The sequence below is a fragment of the Mustela erminea genome, chromosome 16 (genome assembly GCF_009829155.1).
Source record: "Mustela erminea isolate mMusErm1 chromosome 16, mMusErm1.Pri, whole genome shotgun sequence".
In the NCBI taxonomy this organism is placed as follows: domain Eukaryota; kingdom Metazoa; phylum Chordata; class Mammalia; order Carnivora; family Mustelidae; genus Mustela; species Mustela erminea.
This window is the reverse complement of record NC_045629.1, coordinates 13284533-13307128: the sequence shown is the minus strand read 5'-3', so window position 1 is coordinate 13307128 and position 22596 is coordinate 13284533. Positions and strand designations below refer to the sequence as shown.

Here is a 22596-nt window from a genome sequence, read left to right as displayed (position 1 = left end):
GGCTTCAAAATAACAATTTCCAAAAAAGCACCCTCTTCCCAGTACAGAGCAGAACAAGTCTTGGTTGTCTCAACATTTTTTACTCATCATTAATGACAGTGAATTTTATATGACCACTTTAAGGAGAGACAAGTTTATAATAACGATCCGCAAGAAACTTGGTTTCCTCTCACCTTTCCCTCTTGCCACAGGGGGTTCATTAAAACAAACCTAAGATGACATTAGGTGTTTTCCCAAAAAAGTAATGGCAGGGCTCTGACGAGAGTATTGCTGAATCTTCAAGGAAGACCCGCAGAAGGTTGAAGTCAGTGAGTGAACTGAAAGCAGTTTCATACTTAGAACTTCTTTACAAACCCTTCTTCTAGTTTGAATGCACTTTTATGCTGGCTGAAAAGCAGGAAATACTTGCTTACATCATCCGTCACAAAAAGGATTTCAATATTGTTAAGTCCGATCACATTTAAGCAAAAATTTTTAAAAAGGTGTTAAAACATGCTGACCCTTTAAAAAATATGCTCAAATAAATACATGTGGATGTACTAAAAAAAATTTTTTTTTAAATGATGTGGTCATAATAAAAAAAGGAACACTTTTATACATAGGATTTTATTTTGCACTGCTGTAACAATTTCATTATAGACCAAGGGAGGGAAAAAAAAAAAAAAAGGATAAAACCACCACACTGAGTAAATTACTAAAGCTTTTCTACTTTTGACAGGATTTTCCATCTGGTAGATTTATTGTCATATCCCCTTCAAAACAGACAAGATGCTTACCATATTTTAAAGATTATAGGTTGCCACTGAAAGAAAAATTTTACACAGTCACTGTACATCAAGGTTGAAAAACTGTCCTGCATGAAAAATATACTTAGAAATCATGTGAATAAAAGCAAAAGAAAACATTATTGTGTTTAAGGAAAGATTAAAGTCCTCATAATGTGCCATCTAAATGTGGACATTCATTCTTCTTGGAGTCGCTTAGGTGTAGGGAGTTCTTGCTTCTGCCCATTTCACTCATTATACTGTGTTTGTACCCAACAGTATTCATTAAGGCAAACAAATCCTTTTCTGAAGAGGTCTTAAAGAAACTGTGGACATATAGCAAACTTTTGGCATTAAAACAGGTTAACACATACATAGCCTTTAGTAATGTACATTAAGCATATTTTCTTGGACTAGTGACAAGAAAAGATGAACATGCTTGTTAACAATGTCAAAAAGTTTAAAATTCAGTGTCCAAGCAATTCCTAACAATGCTTCTGTAGCTTTAAGCTCTAAACAGTATAGAATTTATGCAAATGCATTAAAGAATTCAAGCTTGGCAAAGTACACCCAAGCAGGTTAAACTGTATATACAGAAAGTAAATGATAAATACAGAATTAAAAGAGTCCTTCTGGTTTTCCTTATAGCCTTGAAAATTGACAAACTTTTTGAGGACAGTTCTAGAATATTAAACATTAGGTCACCACAGGTGTGAAACCTAACCACACAAACTGATTTAAAATACTCAAGATGACTTTGTAGTGTTTAATACAGTTCAGTTCGTAGGTAAGGGCACAAGACAACATTTAACAAAAATAATCACATCAATTGACCTAGAAATCAAATGCAAATAGATATGAATACAATCTCCAAAATCTGTCTTTTTTAAGTGAACATTAACCATTTATTCAAAGTTATACAAGAATTTGAAGGATTAAAGTCTCCTGTGACATAAAGCCATTTCAAATAGCTTCATGTCTCAGCTGAGCAGGAGGAGAGAGTGAAAGAGGAAGTGAGGAGCCACATTTGGGCAGCGAGACAGTAAAAACGGACTCAACAGCAGCCTCCCCCGGCCTGCTGTCCTCCCTGATTGCCTGCGTGTGTGGCGTTAGTAGCAGCGTGCTGAGGGCCAATTTTAATGCCGTTTGCCTGAAAGAGAAAGGGTAAAGGGATAAAAAATGTCAACGGGCCCCAACCAGATAGTAGAGTTTAACTAAATTTAAAGAACTCTATTGAATTCTTAATGACATAATTTCTCCACAAATGACTGGGGGGAAAAAAAAGACATTAAGCGGGTTTTTGCCGCCATTACAACAGTATCTCTGAGGGGGATGTTCCTTCCTTTTGAAAATAATACTGTGGAAATCTTTCTGAAAAGAATCCTTTATCCTCCCAGGTACTTGTGAGTAGTCAGAACCCGAAGTGCCGCTTGGCGGGGTGTTCCCAGAATGGAGACGCTGTTTAAAACGATTACTGCAAGTCATCTTTAAAGGGTAAAAATACGCACAGCCCTGTACTGCTCTAAGATGACGTCCAAGCTTTTCTCTAGACGGCGTTTCTGCCCCATGTTGAATCAGCTGCGCGGGCTAAGGGCATATGAGTGTTCTGTGTCATCAATAATTTCTATGATCCCCAAAGACATGGCAGCTCGCCAAGAACCCACACACAGAGTAGTTCTTTCATTCATCAAACTCACACTTCTGTCTCAGCCCTCACTCCCTCAAGTGGATTTTTACCTACAAACACAACACTTGGAGAAAAGTAATACAGTAGCTTCAGAAATTAAGCTCTGAAGGAAACTTTCCGTCACAGTAAATCTCAGCTTTATAGTGCTTGGCAGTTGCTCTGCCCCGGTAGTAGCCTGGGGGTTTCTGGCACTCGCTCAGTATTGACAGCAGCTGATGTGGTTTCTTCTCGCTCTTTTGACTCCTCTTTAATAAAAAGCATGCCCTATGGCTCATTGGTTTTGCCCCCTCTGGGCTGGTAGCAACTTCTTGAGGAATCAAGGAGTCAGACTTGGCACTGGGCCAAATAAATCGCACGGCCTGTTGGCTCCTGACAGCACATTACACTCGAAGAGGCCCCGCACACAGCAAAGCAGTCAGCTACTATATGAAACCAGACAGACACAGTGAGTGTTCCCTTTTAAACGGAGGCCCGATTACTGTTCCAGTTATCTGGCATTAGTCTCTGACTGCTGTCTTTAAAGTAACTCCAAATCTGCTGCACAGAAGCCTAGTAGATAGGATTTAGGAAATACAGTACCTCCAAATTAAAAGAAACAAGAAAATCAAGTACATTTTGGAAACCTTAGGTAGACTGCTGTCTGTTTTAGCAAGGAATACTGAGACCTATAGGGAAGAGCCTCATGTATGTACAGGCCAGGAGCCACACACACAATAAAGGATTCCTAACACTGTGCTTTCCTTATTGCAACTGTGGGAGGGATAAGGGTTTTTCTCTTGGGAGCACCAAGTCTCAATATGGAATGGCAAAGATATTTATGTCAAAGTAAATAATATACCAAATATCCACATAAACGTTCTGAAATAAATAAGTGCATAGTGGGGAGTTAGGTCAGAAGGATAACTTTGGTAAACACTGAATTATATGCTTCAAAGCTTTACATTTCATCCTAATCATATTCGTCAAATAATTTTACAAAAAAAACCAAATAAAAAACAATGCCAATTGCCAAGTACATATATTAGTCTCCTGAAAACATGCTATGCTATACTGGGAGTCATTTCCAAATTGGGTATTTCCCTCTTTCAAGCTAGACAACAGAGAGAGCCTCGTGCATTAGTAACATAGTATGTGCATTTACACACTAGAAAATTATTCCCCAAAGCAGAGGACACCATATGGACACACGGATGAAAGTGGATTTTCTTCTCTTTTTGGAGGGTTTATCTTTTTTTTTGCAGTGTGTGCAATAAATGGTCACTTATTTTAATCCATTTTCACAAAGTGATGCCCTACTAGAACATAAACATTTACCTACTATAGAACACTGAACAAATCTTCAGTTAGAGAGTTATAAACTAACAATGTGTTAACGGACATCACAGACCCATTTTTAAGAATTTCAAAAAATCCAAACTTCTAAATCCATGTCATAATTAAAATTCAACTCTAAATTAATATTAGCCAATAATATTTATTTGTACATATATATATGTATATATACCTCGTTATTAATGTCAAAGACTCCTTCTTGGATTTTCTCATAAATTTCTTTTGCTGTATTAATAAATGCCTGAAATATAAAGTAGAGAAATTGATTCAAATTATTTAAAATCACAACAGTAAAAGAACATTATGTAAAAACTCTGTAGAATTTCATTATGTTCCATGTAAGAAAATCAACCAATGTAATACAGCATGTTAATTAATAAAGGACAAAAACCATGTGATCACTTCAACAGAGGCAGAAGCAGCATTTAACAAAATCCAATAACCTTTCATGATAAAAACACTCAACAAGATAGGATTAGGAGGGGACTTCCTCAGCAGCATCTATGAAAAACTTACAGCTATCATCATACCAAGTGGTGAAGACCGAAAGCTTCCTTAAAGATCAAGAACAAGGCAAGGATGTATACGAATGTTCATTATCAGCAGCAAAAGCCAAAAAGTGGAAACAACATAAATGTTAATCTACTGATGAGTAAAAAGCAAAAGGTGGTATAACCTTACAATGCAATTATTACTCAGCCATAAAAAAAAAGAAGTATTCATTCATACTATAATGTGGATGAATCTTGAAAACATTACGCTAAAAGAAACCAGATGTAAAAAAAACCACACATAGCACGATTCCATTTATTGAAATGTCCAGAAAAGGTCAATCCATAGAAAGAGATTATTGGTTGCCAAGGATTAGGGAAATGGGGAGTGACTGATAATGCGGTATGGGGTTTCTTTTGGGGTGATAAAAATGTTCCTGAGTCAGATATTGGTGATGGTTGAACAACTCTGTGAATATACTAAAACCTACTGATGTGTATTCTTTAAAATAAGGGTAAATTTTATGGCATATGAACTATATCCCAAAAGAAAAATTCATCAGTGGAGGGGGCAGGCAGGGATACCACACATAAGAAAAAAGATGTCAGTCTGATACAGTGCATGAACTTCCATGCTGAAACGAGGTTACTCTTAGAGACCACTGTTCCATACACGACCCTTTTCACCAGGGCAATGTATTACTTAATATACAGTTTAAAAAATCAAAGGATGCTTATGATAAAGAGATAAAAAGCAGCTCAATTTTTATGCTGTGTTGAATGAAGTTTCACCCTTTTCCCATGTAGCATACTACTAAACTGACCAAAAAAAAAAAAAAAAAAAAAAAAAAAAAAAAAATCAGTGTTAAAACACTGATCAAATTAAGCCTCTAAACACCAAATGAATCCACAAGGATTCTCTATGTAAAACAGTAAGCTATTAGGGGGCACCTGGCTCAGTCAGGAGAGCATGTGACTCTGGATCTTGGGTTTGTGAGGTCTAGCCCCACGGTGACGGTAAAGATTACTAAAAACACAAACAAATACAAATAAATATTGAGATGTTTTATACGAATAGTGCCAGTGTTACCGAAGGTGTTCATAAATTCACGTTCTAAACTATCTCATCTGAGAAAGCACAGATAACAGCATTCATTTTCTAAGTTGGGCCCCCTTCAGCAAGCGTTCTCTGAAAATTCATAAAACAAGGCAATTCTCTGCTAGCATGACCACAGATTTAAGTCCAAATTTAAAAAGTAAACAGGTTCATGGAAAGGAACCAATCCTACTTTTCATCTTTTCCACACTGGAAACATTTCTCGGCTGAACTTGCCACCGGAGCTTTTGTTTCCTAATTAACAGGACTGATATGTTTTCACCTTTAAAGGCCTTACAGCTCCCCAGAGTAATCAATCTACCGCAGCTCAATTACTGCACCAAGAACACACCAGTCGGCAGCGGAGACGTGAGTGACTACGGCAGGGGCGCGGAGATATGAATATGCATAAACTCTAAGTGGCTGATCGAATCATCAGAGAGGGTCATGAGAATTTGCAGCAAAATAATGAGAAGAATTAATCACTGCAGATTCACAAGGCACTTAGGAAGCGAGTGCGCTTTTAGTGTGCGCTGGAGTTACAGTGAAGGAAAAACTGGCTTCCAGCCAACTCTGAATTGATTCACATTCCTCAAAATTGAAGTTACCCTTATAAATAAGGGAAAACTTAACTTTATTTCCAATAATATGTCAATTACGGTTGATGGTCTCAGAACCCGGACTAACTAAATATTGAAGTCAACAGATTCATAAATTCACAGGGCTCGAAATCCTTAAAGGGGCCCCTGCATGTATACATCTCCCTAGAACATCAGACAGAACTACAAGATCCCATAAAGAAGTTACAACTTCATATAAACAAGCATTTTTTTTTAAAATTTTTATTTATTTGACAGTGAGAAAGACAGAGAGCATAAGCAGGAGGAGCGGCAGGCAGGCAGGCAGAGAGGGAAAAGCAGGCTCCCCACTGAGTAGGGAGCTGATGTGGAGCTCAGTCCAGGGACTCCAGGATCATGACCTGAGCTGAAGGTAGACGCTTAATGACTGAGTGACCCAGGCGTCCCTAAACAAGAGTCTGTATTATAAAAGACACTAAATGTGCCAATTTATGTACAAAAAGTGGACATTTTTGCGAAAGTGTTGATGAATCATTTTAAAAACTGGCTCAAGAAAGCTATGCGATATTAAGATTTTTAAGTCACTACTAATTTTGTAGTCCTGAATAGTACTTAATATTTAAGTACCTTTAAGAACAGTTGTACTCAATGGACTTAAGATGTATTTTATATCTGGGGTGCCTGGGTGGCTCAGTCGTTAAGCATCTGCCTTTGGCTCAGGTCATGATCCCAGGGTCCTGGGATCAAGGCCCATATCAGGCTCCCTACTCCGAGGGAAGCCTGCTTCTCCCTCTCCCACTCCCCCTGCTTGTGTTCCCTCTCTCGCTGTCTCTCTGTCATATAAATAAATTTTAAAATCTTACAAAAAAAAAAAAAAAAGGATGTATATCAGAATGACATGCAATTAATTTCATTACAAATTGAAATGTATAAATAGTTATATTTCCTTTCATAATTCTCATCATCTCAGTGAAATAGTCTTTTTTTTTTTTTTTTTAATTTGTTTATTTGTCAGAGAGAGAGAGCACACAGGCAGGCAGAGAGGCAGGCAGAGGCAGAGGGAGAAGTAGGCTCCCCGCTGAGCAAGGAGCCTGACACGGGGCTCGATCCCAGGACCCTAAGATCATGACCCGAGCCGAAGGCAGAGGCCCAACCTACTGAGCCACCCAGGTGCCCCATGAAATAGTCTTTGGACAATGCTACATTTACTTGCCTTCCAACTAATGATTATATACTGAAAATACTGAAATAAAATCTTCTACTCCACTGTATTAAAAAGATAATAGTATATAAACAGGTTGTTTTGTTTACATGATGGCAAAATTAATTATATTTAAAATGTATTATTAAGTGATTTATTATCAATCTTAATGAGGCCTTAGTTTAAAGGCCGATGTGACAATGCAGAAATTAGTTCACATGTTTTAAAAGCCTGTGGCTATCGACTGAAACTGTTGAATCCCCAAATACAATGAACATTAAACAAATATTGTTAAGGCTTATTAGAGATGAAATGAAACTTCTAAGAGAAGAGTCTTGGGTGTTAGAAACAGTATCTGTCCCTCAGAGCTGCAAGCATTTCAAGAACTCAGAAGGGTAAGAGATACCTCTTACAATAACTGGCTAGATTTTAATTGCTCATTTCACTCAAGTCACTAAAAAGCAATCCCCACATATATTTTTCAAGGTTGCAATATAACGATGTGAAACACCTCTAGAACACAGACAACAATGAAGAAATGAGCAACAATTTAACTAGATACTACAAAGCCTTTACACTAAAGCTCTCCTGTTTTCATAGGACAGTCTTAACTTGAAATTCCTTCCAGTTCTAAATGTAATTTAAACCAGTTTCACTTCTTCTATTTCCCAGGCTATAGAAACAATTTTTGAGGAGGGGGTAGGATAAAGAAAAGAGGAAGCACACCTGGGTGGCTCTTATGGTTAAAGCATCTGCCTTCGGCTCAGGTCATGATCCCAGAGTCCTGAGACTGAGTCCTGCATCGGGCTCTCTCTCTGCTCAGCAGGGGAGCCTGCTTCTCCCTCTGCCTGCCATCCCCCCACTGGTGCTCTTTCTCTCTGACAAATAAATAAATAAAATCTTGGGGGGGGGGGAAGAAAAGGGAAGCATGCATGAGGGCATGTCTGTGAGTGGTAGGCGGGGATGAACCCAAGCAGTATTAGGGGCAGAGGCAATGGGGGAGCCTGCATATGGCGGCAGGTGTGGGGACAGCAAACTTGGGGACATCTCACAGCTCCTCATGGAAGAGTACAAGTGCTAATGACGATGGTCCATGTCATTAAGGAGAGAGGCTGCAACCCAGTAAATTAATCTACCTTGAACACTTATTTATTATCAGAAAAATGAAGCAAGTTGATGGCACACCTACAGAAAATTTTTAGCATTAGTTAAATACTGTCAAAGCATGACAACCTAAAGATCCCTCTTTTTTGCCACATAAGTCAGAACTGTAAGCAAGAACACTGTACACTTCTATATTCCACCAATACAATCAAATCTGAATATTAATAGGTTATAGAACAGGAAAAAACATTTGCTGAGAAACCGATGTCAGAAGATTTCATTATTCACACTGTGGAACAAACAGTATCTAGGCAGATCCACAATTATGAAGTAGAAATAGATTTCTGTGTAGCCAACTTAATTTGTGAGCCTCTTGCTTTCCCATGCAGAACTGCACTCCAGGATCAGAAAGGCCTGACTCTCTCTTCATTTTACCATTAGCTCTCCCCTTTGCCCTACTTTGATGAACTGCCACGGTCAGTTCTTTACCTTCATTAGCCATTAATTGCCCTCTATCTCAGACACTAATCTTTCAGCCCCTGGCATTAATAATACCTAAATTTAAGTCCATTTTCAGTGACTTCCCTAGCAAAAATTAAAATAAACATAACCACAAAATGCATCATAATTCTAAGAAATATTCAACACACTAGCCCACGCCTATCTTGCCAGGTGTCATTCACCCAGTGGCAGCAGTTAAATTGTTACCTTAGACTCAGTACTTCCCTGGTCCTATGGAAGATAATAGGGAAGAGGAGGATAGTTCCTGTCGTTGCTGAACTGAAACAATTCAGTTGGGAGAATCTAAGAACAAGGGCTTAAATCTCTGTTGAAGATGCAGGAAAATGACACTTTCTGCACTGACAGAGGGAGAATGTGTGCAGGGCAGGACTGAGGCAGGTCTAGATGTAGGCCAAGGACATCAAATGCTTCAAGGGCATTCCTTCACAGCCAATGAGAGAGAACAGAGGCAGAGGCAAACACAGAACAATGTTTCATTTTTATTATAGTTTAACAGTTTTTAAAGCAAAATACTGAAGACTGTCTATAATAAAGTAAAAAGATTTGTTATTTCTTTATGTCACATGCTGCCACCTGGTGGCAAGAGAAAAACTATACCATCTGATAGGTAAGAATTCAAAACAAATCAAAGTATTTTAGTTTCATTGAAACATCCCGAACAGGGGTATGCCCGGATGGCTCAGTTGGTAGAGCATGTGGCTCCTGATCAAAAGGTTGTGAGTTCAAGCCCCATGCTGGGTGCAAAGCCTGCATAAAAGTAAGTCTTTATTTATAAATAAACATCTTAGATGACAGCAAAATATGCTGTGCAATCAGTTGATTCTTCAGTTTTTTTCTTAGAACTGGGGAATGTGAGGTAACTAAAATGTTTAATTTTCTTCTCAATTCCTAATCAATGCTATGAACATTACAGGTGTCCATGTGATGATGCTAATAATAACCAATATTTACTATGCTAAGTAATTTGCACAGGTTTTCATGATTTCTGAAAGAAATTCAAAATACATGTAAAAATAAGGAAATTAACTTTAATTTGCTTTCATCTGCTTCCAAGAAGATCTGTGGGATGACATTCTCCCTATACTATTAGCAGAATGGCCAAGGGTAGAGCTCTAGAACCAGACTGTCTAGGTTCTAACTCTAGCACCACCTCTTACTAGATGTGTTGCTTTGAACGCACTGCTTACTGTCTCTGTAGCATGAGGATACTGATGATATTAATGCCTACTTCACAGAATCGTTGGGAGGATGAATGTGTAGAGCACTGAGAATGGTGCTTGGCAAGTAGTAAGCACTCATGGCTTGTTAGCCTTCAGCATCATAAATGTGTGAGTGCGATGATGTGTGGGGAGCAACAGAGAAGAACGTACACATGTGAAATGCGAATGTGTCCTGAAACACAGCAGAGTAAAGGAGAGAAATGGTGATCAAGATCAAGGGGCATCTGGAAGGCTCAGCTGGTTAAGTGTCTGCCTTCGGCTTAGGTCATGATCCCTAAGTCCCGGGATAGAACCCCACACTAGGCTCCCTGCTCAGCGGGGAGTCTGTTTCTCCCTCTGCTCCTCATCCCACTTGTGCTGTCTCTCACTCTCCCTCGCAAATAAATAAAATCTTAAAAAAAAGAAAGGTAAAAAAATGGTTATCTCTATTCTTCAGTGAATTAAAGCATCTTGATTTAAAAAAAATGAACATTAAAAAAATAAATTAACAACATACAACATGTACAGTGAGCCCTGAAAATACAGTAAGATAAGGCTTAAATGTTATGCAAAGACAGGGAAGTCATGTGAAAGGAACATCAGACTAGACCTCAAGATTAGGCAGTTTAAACACAAACTCCTTCAAATTCTGTGGCTTTAAAATGTTCTGAGTCTATCTCATTTAGTGTCAGTAAGAAACTCAAGATACATACAACATCCAATACAATAAATAGCTTTCAAATTGTATTTCATGGACACCGTGTAGGGGATGAGGGAGAAGTAGGGAGAGCCCAGTGAAAGGAGAATGAAACTGCTCTTTCCCCCTCATCTTCATGGCATCCCACTCTGCTTTTCTTTCACACGGCTTCGTGTGTTTCATTAGAAGAAAGAGGTCCACTGCTAAATCTGGTCTATAGTAACTCTCACTTTATAGATAGGACTGAGCTGCAGAAGAAGAAATGATCTGTCCCAGACCACACATAGCTGCAGCAGAAGCAACAGCAGCAGGACTGACACTCTGCCACATTTACCTTCCCTTTATCAGGATCACTTATCTTTAACACAGCTTAAAGGAATTTTCTTTTATTTTATGTGTTCATTTTATTCTATAATGAATTTATAAGGATGCAAGGGTGGCAACACAGAGACCAGTAGAGAGTCTAAAACAATAATCTAGATAAGAAATGAAGGCCCGACAAATTAACTGTGGCAACAAGAATGGAAAGCAAGATCAAACTTAGTATCTACTTTGGAAAAATTAACAGGACTTGGTAAATAACAGGGAAAGAATGGTGAGGTATTTAAGGGTGACTCTACTTTTGGCTAAAATGCCTGACATGGAAGGGTACGCTATGAATTGAGATAAATAAAACAGGAGGGGACACGTGGGTGGCTCAGTCAGTTAAGCGTCCAACTCTTTGCTCGGCTCAGGCCATGATCTCAGGGTTGTGAGATCAAGCCCTGTGTTGGGCTCCATGGTCATTGGGGAGTATGACTCTCTCTCTTCCTCTCCCCCTCCCTCTGCTAATACTCGCTCTCTAAAACAAACCAATAAATCTTTAAGAAAAATAAAAAGGAAAAAAATCAGGTTTCAAGGAGAGAATGAAGAGTTTATTTTAGACACACGGAATTCTAATGCTTTTATCAGATACAGGTGGAAAGTCTTGGCAGCTGGTGATCTAGATAATTGTGTGCTTATATGACTATGCACTGTAAGTGCATGAGTATGTCAGTGTGTGATATGCACACATCAGCAGGACTTTCTCCAAGAATGTTTAGCTCCCTTAGTTCAGTAAAGAAAGTGGATGCAAATTTCAAAGTTAGTTTGGCTTGGATGATCCAAGTTCTGCTGGGTGATGGCCAAGAAAGGGGTAGAGAAACAGATGATGGTCAGCAAAATCTTCCTATTAGGGTCTAAGTATTTATTAAACACTCCTCCAAGGATGCTGGAAACCTGATAAAGACAGGTCAAATTTCCAGTGAAAAAGTCGTGTGGTACCCTTGACACTGAGAATAGGGTTAAGGGACAAGAACGCTTCAGTTTATACCACATTTCAGTTTTACAGAAATATCTGTTCCACCACTTATAATACAGCCCAAGGCAAGTAAGATGTCCTCTCAACACAAATTAAATTTGGAGGTACTGGGACAGGACACAAACATTAGCAAGGGGCCTTGAAATTGGGTGTTTTTGGTTAGCAAGTCATGTGCTTTCCCTAGACATAGAAATTCACCAACCCTGTCAGATGGCTTGGCAAGCTACTGCAATCTGTCTTAGGGCTAGCTAGTTGACTATGCTTTCAGCTATTATCTTGGCTATATCTATCATTTATTTATTTATGCTTAGATTTTGAGACAGAGAGAGCATGAGAGAGAGGCACACGCATGAGCACACAAGGGAGATGGGTGGAAGGAGAAACAGACTCCCCACCAAGCAGGGAGCCCGATGCGGGACATGATCCCAGGACCCCAGAATCATGAGCTGAGCTGAAGGCAGACGATTAACTATGTCAACCAGGTGCCCTTGGTTCTATCTTTCAGTACTTTAGCAGCTAAGCCAGGAACTTTTTTCAATAGATTTTTTCAACAGTTTAAGATATTTTAAAATTTTTAAAAAATTTCTTTATTTATTCAAGTCATCTCTACAGCCAACATGGGGCTCGAACACATGACTCCAAGATGAAGACTCAGTCACATGCTCTTCCAATTGAGCCAGTCAGGTGCCCCTCAAGATTTTAAGCAATCTCTACACCCAGCATAGAGCTCAAATTCACAGCCCTGAGTTCAAGAATTGAGTGCTCCACTGACTGAGCCAGCCAGGGACCCAAAGAGTTTAAGACTTTTTAAAAGCTATTTTAAATTACTAGACTTTTGCCTCAACACTGTTTGATGTTTATATATTTTTCTGGTTTCCTATAAGTAAAATTGATGCACACAGAGCAAAATAACCCATCAAATGGCTGAGAGAGTGAGAATATCTGATAAGGAGACAACTGTTAAACAAATGGCAAGTTTAATCGCAATTCACACCACAATCATCTTTAGTCCCTAGAGAGAATATAATACTATGGGTTTTGGTAATGTACAACTCTGAGAAAACTGAATTTTCTTAGGAAGAAAGATAGGGAAGGACATAGACACAGATACACTTCCTTTATATATCTATTTATATATTTATATATATAAAATAAAATATATATTTAAATATATATATAAATATATTTATATATTAAACATATTTATATATACATTTATATATATTTATAAATAAATATATATAAATAAAACTATACACACAGTTACATATATAATTATAATACAATAATACATCACTTCTGAGGCATTTTGACATCTTCATGAAGTTAGCATGAGGCTTTTGGGAAGGGGTATTTTTCCTAGCCTGCTATAATCCCTGTGACATTTATTCCTGGGTCTAAAAAAAAAAATCTTTTCAAACTACCAAGACCCTAGGTAGCTACTGAAAGAAGTTCCTATCAAAGGAGAAGGCAATTTGTTCTGGGATTTCAAAAATCTCCTGGGTTTTAGAATGCTTAGAGCAAAGAAAGTTTAAGACAGAATTCCATCTGCATATTAACAAGTGAGACCAAAGCATGAAAGATTAAGACTGAAGGAAAAAGGACAAGATTGAAGTAATTAAATAAATACTTCACCATCCAAACATTTATTATCTACTATACAGGGGAGAAACTGTGCTAGGTGCTGGGAATGCAGAGATGAAAAGATAGTCTGTGTTTTCAAGGAATGCTGCCCTTATGTTGAACCAACATGAAAAACAACAATCATGATAGAGTGCTAAGATAAATTCATGCTCAGGAAGATACAAGAATGAACACAGAGAAAAGAGCACATAATTGCTGACTATGTGGGCATGTGCCTGGTGCTGGTGGTGGAGAGGGCAGGGAAGGTGTGTTGTATGTCATGGCATTCCAAGAGGAGGTATGAGACTTTGTTATATCCTTGAAGGATCAGGTAGGAAGGAAGGGCATCTCAAGGGTAGAGAACACTTTCTGTGGAAGCAGGCTGAGAGAGTACCACCCAGCTGGTAAGCTCTTAGTAGAATACAGAGAGCACACTGTATGGAGCTGACCAATAAAGGGACTTGTCTTCCAAGCTAATGAGCTTGATTCTGAAGCTGTGGGGAGCCCACTACACATCGGGTTAGTAAAACTGGGGAGTGACATTCAATTTTCATTCTAAACATCTCAGAGGCAACAATGTAGAGGATTGAAAAATTAAGACAGGGAATCCAATAGCAATGAGAGAAGAGAGCAACTTGGGAAGATATTTCACAGGTAGAAATAACAAGACACAAGTGGAAAGCAATATATATTCACTGAATAAATGACTATATGTAGGGTCAGGGAAAAAGAAACACTTCAAGACATAGGCTACTGAAGATTCAAATACCCAAAGGAACTGGTTCAGGCAAGAACAGAAAAGTATTTGTTAGAACAGGCAATTAGGAGGTCCAGGGTAACTTTGGCCATGGGCAGAGGAAGTTGACCTGTGAACTGAGGTGTGAAAAAGAATGAGGAAATGGAGATGGAGTTTACAAGAAGATAGAAGAGAACATATCCAGAACTGGGAATGACAGGTTTTTGTTTTTAAAATGATTGAAACTTGATTATTTAATTATATGCTGAGAGCCAAGAATCACTAGAGAAGGAGAGGATGAATTCGTTTGAAGGAATGTTTCTAAGGAACAGAAAAAGAGAGTAGCCTTCCAGTTTCTTCCGTTAGTTAACAGAGCTGAAGGAACTCCACAGTCTGTGCCCTCCTCAGAGCCCGGCCCTAGGCGCAGCAGCATCTGCAACACTAGACAGCAGGTTCCAAATGCAAGCTTTCAGGCCACACCCCTGACCTACGAAATCAGAATCTGCATTTTTAACAGGATTCCTAGGTGATCTGAGCACACATTAATGTTTGAGAAGCACAGCTCTAAATACAACTGATTTTGCGGGGGAGGGATTGTTCCTATTATTTATTTTTAAAGTAAGCTCTCCATCCAATGTGGGGCTGGAACTCATGACCCCAAGGTCAAGAGTCATATTCTCCATTGAAAGAGCCAGACAGGTCCATTCATTTTTCAGATATTACATATTCCCTACCCCAATTCCATTTTTGGGGGGAGAATGGTTAAATCACACTGGGAAATCTCTGGGTTAAATAAAAAGTGAACAAGCTTCTTAACAGGAGTTCCTCAGAAACTAATAAACTACTGGGAATTCTGGTTTTCTACAAGGGGGATACATACCAGCTCCTCCTAAACACGTTTTTCATGAAACCTTATGCAGAGGTGACAATTTTATTCTATTATTTTATTTTAAATATTTATTTATTTATTTGACAGAGAGAGAGAGAGAGATCACAAGTAGGCAGAGAGGCAGGCAGAGAGGAGGAAGCAGTCTCCCTGCCAAGCAGAGAGCCTGATGCAGGGCTCAATCCCAGGACCCTGGGATCATGACCCGAGCTGAAGGCAGAGGCTCAACCCACTGAGCCACCCAGGCAACCCCTCTATTATTTAATTTTTTAAAAAGATTTTATTTGAGAGAGAGAGAGAGAGAGCACAAGCAGGGGGAGCGACAGAGGGAGAAGGAGAAGCAGACTCTCTGCTGAGCAGGGAGCCTAATGAAGCACCCGATCCCAGGACCCTGGGGATCAAGACCCCAGCTGAAGGCAGACACTTAACCAGCTGAGCCACCCAGGCACCTCTAGAGGTGATCATTTTAATTAATGCTCCTTAAAGAAGATTGAATAGTCTTTACTACTGCTATTCTCTACTGTGTGGTGCAGCGGAAAGGGGATAACATACGTGAAAGAACTCTGACAACATGCCATACAAATATACAACTGCATTGTTTCAGGTACTTGGCATGTTTTAATCACCTGAAAATTCTTCTGAAATACATTTTCCACTTATGAGACACTCTTCTAAATGCTGACACCACAAGTGTGGAGCCAACATCACTGGATTCCAGTGACAGAAGGAGTTTCCTGTCATCTTCATACCAACTCCTCAGTTTGTCACAGGGTAGACGACAGAGGCCAGATTTTCCTGGGACACTGCAGAGTAGGACACTCAACAAAGCTGTGGTTCTAGAATGAACTACCAGCCGGTAGCAGCTGACGAGGTGTTTCCCTGAGGAGCCAGACAGTTACCAGGTACACACGGTATCTTGAGTGTCCTCAATGACCTTCAGGTCTCGGTTGACAAGAGAAGCCAAAACTAATATTCAAAAATATTTACTGCTGGTCACATAGCTGATTCTTATTTTCTTATCAGCAAAATCTTTAGTAAAATGGAAGTCAAGGGGATTTTTTTTTTTGTCAGAAATAGAGATTAAACTCATTTTCCTAAAAAAAAAAAATGCTACAATGGATTTCCTAAAAATCCATTTCCTAAAAAATATCATTTTCCTCATTTCACTATAAATGCTCTGTATACTCAGTATAAATATTACTTGAATAAATGATAGGCAACTAAATGGGTTTTCCCCTCCATATGCTAGGAACTCAGATGTAGGAGTACAGTATCCAAATATCATATTTTAAAAAATCAGTACTAGAAACTGAAAATTCAGAGTTAGGCTCTGGTCTCCTATTACTATGGAAAATACCATATAGACAAGACTATTTTGGTTGAATTTGGCTTTCTGATTTAATTGACATTTAGGAGATGAACTCTGGGGTGTATTTCTACTATCACAGATATGGGTGTACTTCCTCAGTGAATAACAAAAAGGATAAATGATAATAGCACATCTAGAACTATTCCAAGTTGTGTAAGAGTGACTAAAATCCACTTCATGGGAAGAATGAATTCCCTTATTATAATCTGTAACTCAGAAATTATAACTTAAAGTTTAGAAATCAAAATACTTAAACATAATATCTGTATACTATAGCAGTTTGCTAATAGAGGTTATACATGGAAAAGCGTTCTATATTTGTGTATAGCTAATGTTTACATGTGTGTGGTATTAATCTTATATGACTTTATAAACAGTAGATCTTAGTCTGAGGAATTCTTACCTTTGTAAGTCATGTCTTGTTTAGGCAGACTAAGGTATTTTATTTTTATACTCTCTAAAAAATATTCTGAAAAATAATCTTTTTTGAGCAGGGGAAGGGCAGAGGGAAAGGGAGAGAGAACCCCAAGCAGACTCATGCCGGGAATGGAGCCTGATGTGACACTCAAATCTCACGACCCTGAGATCGTGTCCAGAGCCAAAATCAAGTCAGATGCTTAACTGACTGAGTCAGCCAGGCGCCCCTCCCAAAATACTGGAAAGTACAGTCTTGGTGTCATTTTAGATTTAAGATCCCAGTTGAAGAACAGCAGCATAAATTTGGGCAAGAGCAAAACAACTGGAATGGGAGAGGGCAGAGTTAAGGAAAATAAAAAGTTCAAGGTATTGAAGTAGAGCAGTGCGGAATGATGGTGTTAATAGTGGCTGACGTGGAAGGAGGTCAGGAGTGATTAGGGACAGAATGAACCTGGATCCAGGTATCAAATCATCAGGAAGATGCTGAAAACACCTGAGGATACTCACTGCAGAACTCACAGGTCAGAGACAGCCCACCAAACAGAAGCAGGAGTGGTGTCACTTCCTAAGAGCACTCTGTCCTCACTTTCTTCCTGATTGTCATTGAACTAAAACACTTTTTAAAAAAGATTTTATTTACTTATTTTAGAGTGAGCGAGCATGTTTATGGGGGGATGGGGAGTTGAGGGAAAGGGAGAGAGAGAATCTCAGCAGAGTCTGCACTGAGCTTGAAGCCTGATAGCTTGATCTTACCACCCTGAGATCATGATCTGAGTTGAAATCGAGAGTCAGATGCTCAAATCAACTGAGCCATGCAGGTGGCTCTGAAATAAAGCATTTTTAAAAAACAATTTTATTTATTTGAGAGAGAAAGAGAGAGAGAGAGAACACGAGTGAGTGAGAAAAAGCATGTGTTAGGGAGAGGGATGGGCAGAAGAACAAGCAGAATCCCCAACCTGGTAGCCCACTTTGGGGCTTGATTCCAGGGTCCTGGGATCATGACCTGAGCTGAAGGCAGATGCTAAACCGACGGAGGCACCCAGGTGCCCCTAAATAAAGTATTTTTAAGATCATCATACACCATCCCACGCACTTCTAAATGAATAAAGAGGACGCGTGTATGACACAGAGCTGTTGGTGCTTCACTTCACTGATTTTAACTGTATCCTATTACTCTGGCTCAGTGTTTTTCAACCTCAATACTACTGATCTTTATACCACGTAATTCTTTGTTGTGGGCTATCCTATGCATTTTTCTCTAACACCAGTTTGGCTGTTCTTCCCCTCAAAAGATCTCTCATGGATGAAATCATTAAACAGAATAGTAAATCAAGAGATCCACAGATTAATAGTAAACTTACTTTCAGCAACAACTCAACTAAGGTCAGAAAAATGCTGTCATCTTATGCTGCAAATTAACCAACCTCTTCCAGGGAAGTACAAGAGTTAAAAATGTCATGGTCTCTACTTGCATGACAGTAATTAGATCTTGACTAAAATATAAAAATAGATTACAGCATAACAGCAAAAGTCAACAGGTCTGGTTATAAACAGAAAGGAATCATCATACTACCAGGTTTAACCTTAATTAAACAACGATGTAGTTTTAAATTTTTAAAAAAACTTTTCTTCTTAATTTTTCTAAAAGATTTTATTTATTTATTTGACAGAGAGATGGACACACACGTGAGACAGGGAACATAAGCACGGGGAGTGGGAGAGGGAAAAGCAGGCTCCTTACTGAAAAGGGAGCCTGATGTGGAGCTCGATGTCAGCATCCTGGGATCATTATCTGAGCCGAATGCGAACGCTTAACCGACCTGGCCACCCAGATACCCCTGGGTTTAAATTTCTAAAAGAACTTTTAGTCAAATGGTCCATGATTAGGACACTGGCTCTCTATAAATCTTTCTATCTTTTAACATACAGTAGTCCCCCTTATCCGCGGTTCCGCTTTCCATGGTTTCTATTATCCTCGGTCAACCATGTTCCAGAAATAGATGATCCTCCTTTTGATGTACAATCAGGTCAAGAGCAGCCTAACGCTATATCACAATGCCTATGTCACGCCCCGCACGTCATCTTATAACACAGACAACGTACCAGCTTGCATCATCACCAAGGTGAGTATAGTATAGGACGACGTTTTCAGAAACCATATTCACAAAACTTTTATTGTGGTATATTATTATAATTGCTCTATCAATTAAGTTATTGTTATTAATCTCTTACTATGCCTAATTTATGAATTAAACTTTCACTGGTATATATGTATAGAAACAGATATATGTTATATATGTATTATATATATAGTGTTTTATACATAGTTCCACATAGGGTTTGGTGCCACCTGCAGTTTCAGACATCTACCGTGGGTCCTGGAACATATCCCCCCATAGATAAGGAGAAACGACTGTAATTCTCTTTTATTTTATATTTTAAAAAAATGGCCTTTAAGAGACTATGTTATAGTCTTTCAATGCAGGGGTTTCCCAAGTTCTTCTCTATGTATTACAATCCAAGACTGGCTAGGAATTGAGTAACTCTCATAGATTACAAAAAGGGGATAATGGGGGTGGCTCAGTCTGTTGAGTGTCCAAATTTTCATTTCATATCAGGTCATGATCTCAGGGGCATGGGATCAACACCTATGCTGGGCTCTGTGCTCCACGTGGAGTTCGCCTGAGATTCCCTCTCCTCCCCCTTCTGCCCCTCCTACTAGCACACGCGCAGCACATGCACTCTCTCTCAAATAAATTTAAACAAAGTAAGAGGGGAGATAATGACCTTCTGTGAGCTGCCCAAAAATCAACTACCACTCTCACTGGGTGAGTAGGATGTGTCATTAGGATAGCTATCCTACTCTTTTATCTCCTAACATGATCCACTCTTCCAGAAATGGGTCCTCCAAGGTTAAGCGGTAAGCTGACAATAATTTCCTGTCTGAGCTCAGAGCCTAAGGTTCTACCCACTGTCCTGAACTGCCTCTCTCACAGAGGAAGGCAATGATAAGACACAGTACTTAGAAGAAATTTCCCTGAAATTCATTCCTGTGTGCTCCAATGCCAAGTCTAAGTCACTAAGAACCTCTAGACCCTGTAAAACCAGCATATTTATCTCCCGTGTTTCATCATGATTCCTCTTTGGATTTAATTCTAGCAGGCTAATTTTTTCTGAAATCCTGGAGATCGTATATTGCAATTTTATGAGCTGTATACTTTCCCACTGAGGTATTGGCACTCCTGCCAAAGGCACTGGTGCAAAAGAGTACCTATCCCAAGGCAGATGCCTGATGAATGCTTAGCTCTCCTCCTTCCCTCTCCTCAAAGCAGAAACAACACCTATTAGTGTTTTCTGACCTCAAAGAAAGAAACAAGTACTTGTTTTTCAACATCAATTGAATGAAATAAAAAGGATGCCATTCATACTTGATTATCAGATATTATAAAGGAATTACTGCTAAGTTTGCTATGTATAATAATGGTATCATGGTTATATGTTTTTTAAACTATTGTCACTGAAATATTTATTGGTAAAATATTTCTGGAATTTCCTTAAAAAAAAAAAAAACAGAGGACATAATAAAAAAAACATCAAAATGTCAAAATGGTGGTAACTTCTGAAGCCAGATGATGGGTATACGGGTTTACTTTTTTAAGTGGTGACAACTGTTTAAATTGATTTAAAATAGTGCCATCAACCTCACTGTGAGCTGAGCAAAATCCTTTAATACAGGTGATGTAGAAAAATAAACTAATGGATAAAAGTATATTGTCCCTGAAATACTCATTACTTAATGATGTACTTAATTGTGTTTTAAAGTCTGACATGCACAAAGGGTCATAAATGAACTTGTTTGTTTTAAAAATACTCGGTTATTTATTAAAGTGCAAGACATCTTGCACTTTAATTTTGGAGTTCTTCCCTCAGTTACTTTGCCCCATGTGAAACTCATTATTATCTTCTGACCAGGTCTTCCTTATTCTATATAGCTCAGGGGTCTCTTTCATGAATACTAGTATAATTTCTTCTTACTTCTGAACAATCTTACTAAGAAAGTCTATGTATGCATAATGAAAATCTGAACAGTAACTTTATTGTTAGGCATAAGCTAAAATACATAATATACAGCATAGAAGAACTTGGTTGTTGTAAAAAAAAAAAACTGCTCTATGCAAAAATGTGAGAGTTCCTGAAGAGCCATACTTAAAAGATTTTTTTTTTTTAAGATTTTATTTAGGGACGCCTGGGTGGTTCAGTTAGTTAAGCGGCTGCCTTTGGATCAGGTCATGATCCCAGCATCCTGGGATCAAGTCCCACATCAGGCTCCTTGCTCAGCAGGGAGCCTGCTTCTCCCTTTGCCTCTGCCTGCCACTCTGTCTGCCTGTGCTCACTCTGTCTGACAAATAAATAAATAAAATCTTAAAAAAATATATAAAGATTTTATTTATTTATTTGACAGAGTGAGAGACAGAGCGAGAGCAGGACACAGCAGGGGGAGTGGGAGAGGGAAAGCATGCTTCCCACCAGGCAGGGAGCCCAAAGCAGGGCTTGATTCTCAGGACCCTGGGATCATGACCTGAGCTCAAGGCAGATGCTTAATCATCTGAACCACCCAGGTGCCCCCTTAAAATAAATTATTAACTTAATAATTTGAAAAAGAAATTGTGTTTTTAATAAATTCAAAAAATATCACTTAAGCTTTTGTAACTATGCTCCTCCATATTCTCACATTTGTATTTTTTGGTAATACAATCGTGAGGCTTCTTTATCTTTTTTTATTTTTTATTTTTTAAAAGATTTTATTTATTTATTTGACAGAGATCACAAGCAGGCAGAGAGGCAGGCAAAGAGAGAGAGGAGGAAGCAGGCTCCCGGTGGAGCAGAGAGGCTGATGTGGGGCTCCATCCCAGGACCTTGGGATCATGACCTGAGCCAAAGGCGGAGGCTTTAACCCACTGAGCCACCCAGGCACCCCTAAACCTTTATTTAAAAAAAAAAAAATTGTCACTGTGATCTTTAAGAACAGGTTAACTTTAATTAAAGTTGTTTGTATGTGGTTACTATTATTGTGTTTTGATAAAACTTTCTGAAGTAATCATAGATTTACATGCATGTTTAAGAGATAATACAAAGAGATCTTATGTAACCTTTACCTGGTTTCCTCTAATGGTAGAATCTTGGAAACGTACTGGACACTGTTAGGACACTGATATAATCAAAATGTTGATATATGATACAGAACATTTCCATTATTATAAGGATCCTTCGTGTTGGTCTTCTTTGTAAACATATCCTCTTTCCTTCCACCCTGACACCCCCTCTTAAACCTGGCCGTGACTAAGCTGTTCTCCATTTCTCTAATTTTGTCATTTAAAGGAAGTAATATAAATAGAACAATACGATATGCAATCTTTTGGGATTAACTTAATTCACTAAGCATAGATTTCTGGAGACTCATCTAGGTTGTGCATATATCAATAGTTCATCCTTTTTTTTTTTTTTTTTAAGATTTTATCTGACAGAGCAAGCACAAGCAGGGGGAGTGGGAGAGG

At 38.7% G+C, this 22596-nt stretch overlaps 1 protein-coding gene across 2 annotated transcripts in view; it reads right to left on the bottom strand.

Annotated features, from left to right (window-relative positions):
• Positions 1–589: 589 nt before the first annotated feature.
• The window catches only part of RAB2A (RAB2A, member RAS oncogene family), an 89149-nt gene continuing 67142 nt past the window's right edge, over positions 590–22596 (bottom strand). The window contains exons 7-8 of one of the 2 annotated variants that reach the window (XM_032315558.1): positions 3956–4024; positions 590–1914 (exon numbers count right to left, since the gene is read on the bottom strand). In XM_032315558.1, the coding sequence (XP_032171449.1) occupies positions 1819–1914; positions 3956–4024 (165 nt within the window). In that variant the 3' untranslated portion in view covers positions 590–1818. The remainder of the gene's footprint in view (positions 1915–3955; positions 4025–22596) is intronic. The other variant, XM_032315557.1, reaches the window with a different exon arrangement.